This window comes from Labeo rohita, chromosome 9 (genome assembly GCF_022985175.1).
Source record: "Labeo rohita strain BAU-BD-2019 chromosome 9, IGBB_LRoh.1.0, whole genome shotgun sequence".
Classification (NCBI taxonomy): Eukaryota; Metazoa; Chordata; class Actinopteri; order Cypriniformes; family Cyprinidae; genus Labeo; species Labeo rohita.
In genome coordinates, this window is record NC_066877.1 from 36295333 (window position 1) to 36307708 (window position 12376).

General features: G+C 33.5%; 1 protein-coding gene across 1 annotated transcript; it reads left to right on the forward strand.

Annotated features, from left to right (window-relative positions):
• Positions 1-12376, forward strand: gpr143 (G protein-coupled receptor 143). Its single transcript, XM_051118556.1, has 9 exons — positions 1-351; positions 2103-2212; positions 2463-2557; positions 2625-2717; positions 4099-4208; positions 4880-4988; positions 7342-7459; positions 7545-7803; positions 11830-12376. Exons 1-9 carry the CDS (start codon positions 105-107, stop codon positions 11928-11930), a joined length of 1242 nt encoding a protein of 413 aa, XP_050974513.1. The 5' UTR covers positions 1-104; the 3' UTR covers positions 11931-12376.

Consider the following 12376-nt stretch of genomic DNA (forward strand, 5'->3'; position numbering starts at 1 on the left):
CACATGATGCTGGAGCTCGTGATTCAGTCGCAGCTCAGCTCAGTCATGAAAGACTTTCTCTCTTCTGTTCTGTTTTCCTTCTTTTTCTCCAGCCGAGCTCCATCATGGCCTCTCCGCGCCTCGAGACCTTCTGCTGCCCGAACCGGGATCCCGCCACCGCGTTCATCATCGGTTTCCAGCCGCGGCTGTTCAGCGGGATGTGCGCGTGCAGCGCCGCTCTGAGCCTCTTATTCACCGGCGTCCAGATTCTGCCCAAACGGAGGCCGTTCAGACACTGTCCGCAGCCCAAACCGGCCTCTTCACTCCGGATCCTCTTCATCATCAGCGTCTGCGACCTGCTGGGATGCGCAGGTGAACACACACACACACACACACACACACACACACACACACACACACACACACACACACACACACACATCCCGAATCTGGGTCAGTCAGGCTGCTCCATAAGCTCATTACAAACTGAACTTTTGTTAGATTTTAGACGCTCTATCAGACAAATGATGTGTTCAAATGTTGGATTTTGCCATAAAGTTCATTTGCATCAATGGATGCATTTTTCTGTATGTTCATAGTAATGTCTTTAGACAGGAACATTACAAGATTTACAGCTTTAGTTTAAGGTTGGTACAGCTTTTTGATGTGCAACATCATAAAACTAAAAATTGGAATAAAATGAATGATGATTTGTTTTTTTTTTTATATATATATATATATATATATATAATGAGACTTTTATTTGCATAATGTTTTGGTAATTGATGTGCCTAAAATAAAGTACATTTTAATTACCTATTTAGTTATTATTCTGTTAGTATTTATTTATTTATTCATTCATTCATTTTTTTAAATATATATGGAAATATGTAGTCTTTACCCTTTCTCTCTATAAATAATAATAATTGTACAATTGTAAAATTGTATGTTTATATTTTTTATTTTTATCTTTTATATTTTTAATTGTGCATTTTTATATTTACATTGTGAATACATTTTTGTTGACAAAACAATTAAATTATTATTAATTATTAATAAAATAATTATTAATAAATAATAATAATAACAATAATAATAATAATAATAATAATTATTATTATTATCTAACCTTGAAATTGTTATTTTAATTTTTGTTATTATTTATGGATTTATTGTTTTAAATACATGGAAATAAAAGGCAATATAAATAATATATTTTATTATTATTTTTTTTATTATTATTTTTAGCATCATCATGTAAGCTTAACTACATAAAAAAATATTCTTTTAATTTCTGTTAGTATTTATGAATTTATTTATTTTTTTAAATATATTGAAATAAAAGGCAGTATGTTTTTGGTCTTAACTTTCCCTTAAATAAATAATATATATATTTTACATAAAAATATGTTATTATTCTTTTATTATTATTTATTATTTTTTTAAAAATATAACTACATAAGAAATGTTATTCTTTTAATAATTTATTATTAGTTTAATTAAGAAATTATTCTTTTAATTTATTTTTGAATTTATAATGAATTTATTTTTTAATTTCTAAATAAATATTATGTTTTACTTAAAAATGCGTGTGTATAATAGTAAAATGGTTATATTTTTACACTGTACATTTGTTCATTATTTCAATTATACACATTTTTATACATTATTTTACAATTGTATACACTATAATGTAAAAATAAATTGTATACATTTTATATTGGTATGGATATATTTTTACATTGTAAATTCATGTTAACATTCGACAAAACAATAAACATTTAGTAAAGGCTTAAACATACTACCTTACATTGGAATATATCTTGTTTTCATTTACATCTGTGTGCGTTTTAACAGTCCTAAAAGTCCTTAATCCTAAAATGTCCAAATGCAGAGTTGTTTTAAATACTGAATGTCTTTCGAGATATTTAATAAGTGTTCAAACCACACATGATATTTTCAGAAAGTGTTTAATTTCATAGCTTTTATCAGAAAAGCCTGGAGGAAAAGAGTGACACAGTTTGCTGTGAGATTCTGAGTCTCCTCACATTCTGTGTTTACAGTATTCTGCTGTAAATCTGCACATGTTTGCGTGTAATGACGAATATCTGCTGTTTGTCCAGGAGTCGTGGTCCGCTCGTCCGTCTGGCTGGGTTTGCCGGATCTGGTCAGCAGGATCTCAGACGGGAACAGCAGTGACGTCTGGCCGCAGGCGTTCTGTGTCGGCAGCGCGGTGAGAAAATCACATCATCAAAAAAAAATAAATAAATAAAAAAAAATTGCCCATTTAAAACTATATTTTCTCAACCCATTTCATTCTTGACATTTTTTATAACAAATAGTAATATTTGAAATACGCAGGTACTTTCAAATCTTTAAGAATATGTATCTTTCCAATTAAAATAATTGAATGCAACTGTATTTATTACAGAATATTATAAATATGAGGTTCACTGTCCTGAATCTGGTTTGTGTCTGTGTAGATGTGGATTCAGCTGTTCTTCAGCGCCTCCTTCTGGTGGACGTTCTGTTACGCGGTGGACGTCTTCCTGGTGGTGAAGCGCTCGGCGGGCATCAGGTGCGTCCCATCATGCACCTGTGTGTGTGAGCGCTGCGGCAGATGCTGATGTGTGTGTGTGTTTCAGTACGATCGTCCTGTATCACATGATCACTTGGGGTCTGACCCTGCTGCTGTGTGTGGAGGGAGTCGCCATGCTTTACTACCCCTCCATATCCAGGTAAACACAGAAAAACAAGTAAAAACAGAGACTGGGACTGATTAAACAGCCTCAGGATGGTGTTTCCTTCTTTTTCTGGCATTATTTAATTCTGAAGGTCATAAAAGTGCTGTGAAAAATAATATGTAATCTGGTTTTGGCAAAGTTTTTTGAATCAAAATGATGTGGACCTCATTAATTCAGAAAGTATAAAAAATAGTATACCCTTTTTTACTACACTATAAAAAATTATTTGTAAATAAAACATTTTAAAATAAAAACATTGTTAACAATTACAAATATTAAAAATACTTTAAATAAAATATGGATTATTGGAGTAAGTTTTACAAAAAAATTATATATATATATATATATATATATATATATGTATATAAATACTAACAAAAAAGTAAAATATATATATATATAAAGAGCTTTTCACATTTTAAAATAAAAGCACATTAATTTACCTAAACATTATGCATTAAGGCTGACAAATAAAAGTCGTATACATTATTAATTATTATTTAACAATCTGAAAAACCTTAAATGTATAAAAATCTAAAATGTGTTTACTTCGGTGTGTTACTATAAAAGTTTTATAATTAACAAATTACTATTCTTTACAGTGGAAGAAAAACCCTAAAATTTTATTTTAAATTTTTTTTTATTATTTAAAAATCATAATAAATAATACAGATTATTGGAGTAGGTATAACAAGAAAATACTATTTTAGTTTTTCTACTTCAAAATTAAAAAATAAATAAATACAAACAAACATTTAAATGATAATATCTAATAAGGTAAATAAAGTTATTTTTACATTTCAAAATAGAGGCACATTAATTACTAAACGTTATGCATTTAGGCTCATAAAAAATGTTTTGTAATTAACAAATTATGATACATTATAGTGGAAGGAAAATCGTAAAATCTTTAAAAAAAAAAAAAAAAATTAAAAATCAAGTACATGTTTAATTCAATGAGTTACTATCTTATAAGTCCTATAATTAACAAATTATTATTCATTACAGTGGAAAGAAAACCTATAAAGAGTTTTTAAAAATCACAAATTCATGTTTACTTTTGTTTTACTTTTGTTTTTTGTAATTATTTGTGAAATGTACTAGCAGTTTATGAGTGAAAATTGTTTCAAAGCAAATTCTACACAAATTATTTTTCAGTGTCTGAAAAATGATAAAGATGCATGTTGCACATTTAATTTGCAAACTAGCAGCAACAAGTTCATGTGTTTGATTCCCAAGGGAATGCATCAACTAATAACATGCAAACCTTGCTTGCAATGCAAGTTGCTTTGGATAAAAGCTTCTGCCAAATGCATGAATATAAATGTCATTGGTTTATCACGTGGATCTGAATTGAATGTGTTTGTCATGTGAGCTGTGAGAACGGCCTGCAGCACGCCATTCCTCACTACGTCACCACGTACGCACCCATGCTGCTGGTGCTCCTCGTCAATCCGGTGCTGTTCACACGGACCGTATCTGCCGGTGAGTCAAATAAAAGATCATTTTAACTTAACAGAATAGTTTAGCCAAAAAATGACTTTACTTCAGGCAGTCCAAGATTTGAAGAGTTTGTTTTTTTTATCAGATTTGGAGAAATGTGTCATTGCATCACTTGCTCACCAATGGATCCTCTGCAGTGAATGGGTGCCGTCAGAATGAGAGTCCAAACAGCTGATCAAAACATCACAATAATCCATACTGCACCATTATCCAGCCACATATTTGTTTGGATCTGTTTTGGCTTGTAAACGGTGCTTGATCTGTGCAGATTTCTTTCCTGATTCAGACCAGACCACTTTTTCACTGGAGGAAGCGCTATTATGGATTATGGACTCATATTTTAGTTAAAAGCATCTTAATGATGGATTTGTTTCATCTTTTGTCTTCTCAAGATGTGAACTGATTGACTGGAGTGGTGTGAATTATTGTGATGTTTTTAACAGCTGTTTGGACTCTCATTCTGACGGCACCCATTCACATCCATTGGTGAGCAAGTGATGGAATGACACATTTCTCCAAATCTGATGAACAAACAAACTCATCCTAATTTTGGATGACTATTTTTTAGCCAATTTTACAATTCATGAGTTCATGCATGATCCCCATTTGACTTTTTCTCAGATAATCTTGCATTTGTCTGTGTTTTAACGCAGTGACGTCGCTGCTAAAGGGTCAGCAGGGAATCTACACCGAGAACGAGAGACGACTCGGATCTGAGATCAAAATACGCTTCTTTAAGATCATGCTGGTGTTCGTCATTTGGTAAGACATTGAGAGATTCATATCCTCCTCTCTGAAACAGATTCAGCCATAGATGTGACTGCAAAACAGTCGGCTTGAGAAAGATAAAACAGGAAGTTTAAAAAGTTTTAAAAGCTAGAAGTTTGAAGGTTTTCAGTTTTAAGTAGTTTAAAGTAAAAAGTAGTTTTAAAGATTAAATAGATATAGATAGACAGATAGCATGATGTCAGCATGTTACTAACATGATTAACATGTAACTAACATGTTGCTAGCATGTTCCTAGCATAATTACCAAAGGTACTAGCATTTTATTAGCATGTTGCTAGCATTATTCTAACATGATTATCATATTGTTAACATGATGTGTAAGTTATTAGCATGTTGTTGCATTATTATAGCATAATAAGCATGTTACTAGCATGTTGTTAGCATGATTAGCACGTTACTAGCATATTAGAATGATTCTAGCATGTTTCTAGCATGATTAGCATGATTTGCAAGTTGCACTTGTTAGCATACTTAACATGATTCTAACATGATTACCATGTTACTAGTATGCTGCTAGCATGTCACTAGCATGTTGTTAGCATGATTTGTAAGTTACTAGCATGTTGTTAACATGATTCTAGCATGATTACCAAGTTATTAGCATGTTGCTAGCATGATTCTAGCATGTTTGGCATGTTACTAGCATTTTGTTAGAATGATTTTAACATGCTTAGCATGTTTCTAGTATAATTAGCATGATTACCAAGTTACTAGCATGTTGCTAGCATGTTTCTAGCATGATTAGCATGTTAGTAGCATGTTGCTACCATGTTTAATATGTCACTAGCATGTTGTTAGCATGATTAGCATGTTATTAGCATGTTGTTAACATGATTCTAGCATGATTAGCAAGGTACTAGCATATTGCTATCATGATTTTAACATGATTGGCATGTTATTAGCATGTTGCTAGCATGATTAGCATGTTACTAGCATGTTGTTAACATGATTCTAGCATGATTAGCAAGGTACTAGCATGTTGCTAGCATGATTTTAGCATGATTGGCATGTTATTAACATGTTGCTAGCATGATTAGCATGTTATTAGCATGTTGTTAACATGATTCTAGCATGATTAGCAAGGTACTAGCATGTTGTTATCATGATTTTAACATGATTGGCATGTTATTAGCATGTTTGCTAGCATGATTAGCATGTTACTAGCATGTTGTTAACATGATTCTAGCATGATTAGCAAGGTACTAGCATGTTGCTAGCATGATTTTAGCATGATTGGCATGTTATTAACATGTTGCTAGCATGATTTTAGCATGATTGGCATGTTATTAGCATGTTGTTAACATGACTCTAGCATGATTAGCAAGGTACTAGCATGTTGCTATCATGATTTTAACATGACTGGCATGTTATTAGCATGTTTGCTAGCATGATTAGCATGTTACTAGCATGTTGTTAACATGATTCTAGCATGATTAACAAGGTTCTAGCATGTTGCTAGCATGATTTTAACATGATTGGCATGTTATTAGCATGTTTGCTAGCATGATTAGCATGTTACTAGCATGTTGTTAACATGATTCTAGCATGATTAGCAAGGTACTAGCATGTTGCTAGCATGATTTTAGCATGATTGGCATGTTATTAGCATGTTGTTAACATGATTCTAGCATGATTAGCAAGATACTAGCATGTTGCTATCATGATTTTAACATGATTGGCATGTTATCAGCATGTTGCTAGCATGATTAGCATGTTACTAGCATGTTGTTAACATGATTCTAACATGATTAGCAAGGTACTACCATGCTGCTAGCATGATTTTAGCATGATTGGCATGTTATTAACATGTTGCTAGCATGATTAGCAAGGTACTAGCATGTTGCTAGCATGATTTTAGCATGATTGGCATGTTATTAGCATGTTGTTAACATGATTCTAGCATGATTAGCAAGGTACTAGCATGTTGCTATCATGATTTTAACATGATTGGCATGTTATTAGCATGTTTGCTAGCATGATTAGCATGTTACTAGTTTGAAGTTTGTCGAGTTAAAGCTATCGGAGGAGTTACAAGCTGCGTCTCATTTCGGAGGCTGCATCCTCTGGAGGTCGCATTTGAAGGCTGCACACATCATTAGGGATCACGTGTTAAATTACTTTTCTTAAATGAGACGTCCCCGATGACGTGTGCAGCCTCCAGAGGATGCAGCCTCCGAAATGAGACACAGCTACAGTCAGAAATTTTAGTCTCAGAAGAAGAAGAATGATGTTTAAATAGCATTTCAGTAAGATGGTTTTCTCAAGCCAACTTAATGAAGATTTAATCAATGAAAACAGATGTTTCCTGTGCTCTTCCTCACATCAGCTGGCTGCCCAACATCATCAACGAGAGTCTGCTGTTTTATCTGGAGATGCAGGACGATGTTAAAGCCAGCGATCTGAAGAACGTCCGTAACGCCGCGCTCATCACGTGGTTCATAATGGTGAGTGTTTCTGTCTAGAACATGTGTATCACATCTAGTGTTCACCTACTTGAGCAAGATTAATGAAACACATCTCTATCCTCAGGGAATCCTGAACCCCATGCAGGGTTTTCTCAACACGCTGGCGTTCCACGGCTGGACGGGTTTGCGCGTGGACTTCAGCCGGCAGAGACGCCGCGAGCTGCCCTGGGATTCGGCCTCCACGTCGCTGGCGGTCGCAGGCGGATACGCACCCGTCGCTGGATCGGCGCTGCTCTACCAGAGCCACGTGCAGGAGATCAAGAAGAACCTGAGCGCCAACGGACAGCAGCAGCACTCGGACGCCATCAGCGTCCTGTCTGAAGGTAACGGACCAGAGTGGGAACACAAACACACACCCGTCTATACGGGCTGCTGACGCCGATCGCCGTTTGAGTGCTACATCTGTAAAATATGAAATATAATACATCTTCAAATGGGACCTGAGCTGTATTTGTATGCTTGTTGAGAAATAAACTACCAATGTTTTTGAAAAGTCTCTTCTGCTCCCCAAGGCTGCATTTATTTGATCAAAAATACTGTAAAAGTTGAAATATAATTGCAATTTAAAATAACAGTTTTCTGTCAATATATTCAGGTTGTCCCCTAGTTTTCTTCTTTGAAGTAGTAGTAGTAGTTATGACATTTGGCACACAGATAGAGGACAGTGTCAACATTATCCACACCAAATTTGGAGTCTCTAACTCAAACTCTCTAGCGCCACCAATAGTTGCACTCATAACTTTTAAACTGTAAAGTTTAGAAGTCAAAATATTTTCCCTGTTTCCTTGGCTCATGCCAAGTCAAATGCGTACCAAAATGTAAATTTGTGTCAAGTTTTTTCTGTTTTCAAATATATGAAACACATTCTTTTTTGAAATCGTTCTAGATGGTTAGTCTGATTTGAGCCAAAACTGGCTGAGATCATCTTCAGACCATGCCGGCAAAACAAAAAAAGTTGATTAGTCAAACAGTTCTTGAATTCTTGAATCACGCGCAGATTAATTAAATAAAGTATATGCCAGAATTACCGTAAAAACTTTGAAATATTATTATCGTTTCAAATATAATATTTATAAGATTATTTCATTTAGAATTTTTATTAAAATACATTTATTGTATATTGAGTTTATGGCTGCCCATAGAAGCGTTTGTGAAAAAGTTGTGAAATTTGGCACAGAGATAAACCATGAAGTTTAGAAGTAAATTTTTTCCCTCTGATTCTTAAAAGATATGGAATTCAAGTTGATTAATCAAACCTTTCTCGAATTCTCAAATAACACGCAGACCATTCTACGAAGAGCATGCAAAAACTACTGTAAAAATTGTGAAATATTATAATTTCAAATAACTAGCATGTTACTTATGTTTTCTACGTAAATACATTTTGTCTATGGCCGCCCATAGAAATGTTTGTGGAAAAGTTATGTAATTTGGCACACAGTCAGAGGACAGTCTCAACATTATCCACACCAAATCTGAAGTCTCTAACTCAAACTCTCTAGCGCCACCAACAGCTCAAATTTGCACTTATAACTTCTAAACCATAAAGTTTAAAAGTAAAATTTTCCCCTTTGATTCTTTGGATCATTCTTTGGATCAAAAGCACACTTTTTTTTTTGCACTCTTCCTAGACGGTTTGCCTGATTTTCACCTAAATTGGCTCAGATCATCTTTACTTACAACTTTCAAACCGTAAAGTTTAAAAGTAAATTTTTTCCCTCTGATTCTTAAAGCTATGGAATTCAAGTTGATTAGTCAAACCTTTCTCAAATTCTCAAATAACACGCAGATAAATTCAACAGAGACAATGCAAAAATTACTGTAAAAATTGTGAAATATTATAATTTCAAATAACTGTTTTCTATGTAAATACGTTTTGTCTGTGGCCACCCATAGAAATGTTTGCAGAAAACTTATGTAATTTGGCACACAGTTAGAGGACAGTCTCAATATTATCCACACCAAATTTGGAGTACCTTAATGTAAACTCTCTAGCGCCACCAAAGTTGCATTTATAACTTTTAAACCATAAAGTTTAGAAGTAAAATTCAAATGCATACCAAAATTTAAATTTCTATGTGTCGAGTTTTTTTGCTATTTTCAATTATATGAAAACATACTTTTTCAAACTCGTCCAAGACGGTTTGTCTGATTTTCACCAAAATTGGCTCAGATCATATTCAGACCATGCTGACAAAAAGCTATGGAATTCAAGTTGATTGGTCAAACTGTTCTCGAATTCTCGAATAACACAGACGCATAAATTCAAAGAACTGTCTTCTATGTAAATAAATTTATTGTATAATAAGTCTATGGCCTTTCATAGAAGTGTTTGTGGAAAAGTTGTGAAATTTGGCACGCAGATAGAGGATAATCTCAACATTATCCACACCAAATTTGGAGTTTCTAACTCAAAGTCTCTAGCGCCACCAACAGTTCAAATTTGCACTCGTGTTTACACCTATAACTTTTGAACCGTAAAGTCTAATTTATTTTCTTCGTCTGGTTCCTTGACTCATGCAGAGTCAAATGCACACCAAAATTTAAACTTCTTGCAATTTTTAATTATAAGAAATATATTCTTTTTTCTGCAATACACACTTTTTTCGTAAAATATATTTTCATGCAAGATCTTTCACAATTTTGAATCATACAAAAAACATACTTTTTCAAACTCATCCTAGATGGTTTCTCTGATTTGCACTAAAATTGGTTCGGATCATTTTCAGGGGTTGTGAGGCTGTATCTCGGCAGCGTTTTAGCGTATTCAAACCAAACTTGGTGTGTTTTATAATAACCATGACCCGGCGATACCTGCACAGTTTTGGCACAGCGCCACCTAGTGGTCAGGAGATATGAAGAATGCCTATTTTTGCTCAGAACTTCTGAATGGTTTGGCCAAGGATCAGCAAACTGAGTTGAACAATATCTAGTTTTCTTATGTCAGCCATTATGGGCATCAACCATTTAGAATTTGGTTGTATAATGCCAAATTTTACAAACACATTGGCGTATCGTCATCCTGAGAATATCAATACCAGTTATGCCATAATAGGTTGAACTTCCTGCCCGCCATTGTGATTTTCTTTGTCGAACTGTTGCTAGTGTTTTGGTACAATTTTCAACAAATTCAACTGATGTTGACAGATAAAACTGTTTACGTTTACACATCAACGAATATGCTGGAATGATGCCAAACTGTGTCTGAGGCTGTATCTCTGCAAAACTTTCTCAAAAACATTTCTATTGCATAAAAATGCTGTTCTTTTGAACTCTATTCATCTGTGAATCCTGAAAAATAAAATGTATGACGGTTTGCACCAAAATATTGGGCAGCACAACTGTTTATAACATTGATAATAATCATAAATGTTTGTTAAGCAGCAAATCAGCATATTAGAATGATTTCTGAAGGATCATGTGACTGAAGACTGGAGTAATGATGCTGAAAATTCAGCTTTGATCACAGAAATAAAATTATATTTTAACAGATATTCAGACAGAAACATCTTTTTTAAATTGTAATAATATTTCACAGTTTTACTGTATTTTTGATTGAGTGCAGTTCTGATGTGCAGAAGAGTCTTCTTTCAGAAACTTAAAAAAAAAATTTAATAATTCCAGATTTTTGACCGATACTGTAAATACATAATACAAGCTGCTATATTGGTGAATCTCAAATCTGTTCTGTTTGGGTTTCCATCTACAGGAAGAAAAAATGTTAAATCTAAATAATAACACTACCAACCATAATCATATACAGCAAAATAACTAGACTTACCTCCCATCTTCTCTTTTGTCGTTTACATCAAAGTCAGTAACAGTATTTTGATGTACTAAAACTGTATTTTATGATCAGTTAGCAATTAAACATATGTAAACATCCTTAAAATGATAAACTTGTTTGATAAACAACACTTTATAAAATATTATGAATTTTTTTTATGAATTGTATTTTGTACAATTTGTCAATTTGTCACTTGTTATAAACATGTTTACACTTAAAAATATTAAAGATCTGCCAAAATACGCTCATATTCAAGAAACAATCTATGAAAACAAGACTTGATACCAAATGCAGTAACACTGCTCAAGTAAATATAATTTTGAGATACTTAATTGAAAAATAAGATATAAATACTCATTAAGAATAAGGTTTTTGCGGTGTAATTTAACAAAATACCAAACCAACCAGCATTTTTGTTTGGGTTTGACAGGTCAATCACATCTTTGTTATTTATGCATTAGATTTTCCTGTCTAGCTGATGTAATAAAGCAAAACCAGTTGTCATTATTAAAAATGCAACATCAGGGTGAAATTAACTATTCTTCTTTATCTCATCTCATAGATTCAGAGTCTAGTACAGTAGAAATCCACATATCCAGTGAGCAGCGACAGTTGGAGGACGTGAAGCCAAACGGAGCGTCACTGGAGATTTCTATGGGCTGAACGTCCCGCCGGCCTCAAACACACTCTCTCATACACTACAGCTTCTGATTCACAAAGAAAAAACAAGTCTTCATGCATTTGTACAATCAACCCATCTGAATGAATCTCTAAATGATCAGTTGTGTCTCTGGCCTGTTTGTGCTGTTGATGGTTTCTTGAACACTCCACATAATTCAGTATGAAACTTTGAATCTTTCAGTGTCAACATAGAATTGAAACGTCCTTCATCAAAGGATTACACTGTAACAATACAGTATTAAACAGCACAAAGGTTGTGTAGAAATAGCTGTTGTTGCTTGTTTTGCTCATTTTGTACTTTACTAAATTATACTTATTAAACTCTTCATTATATGCTCTTATTAAACGTGAAGTGTCATTTTTTTGATGTCACTGGTAGTTTTCAGTCTTAAATAGTTTGAAGTTTAAAGTAGTTTTAAAAGGTTAAA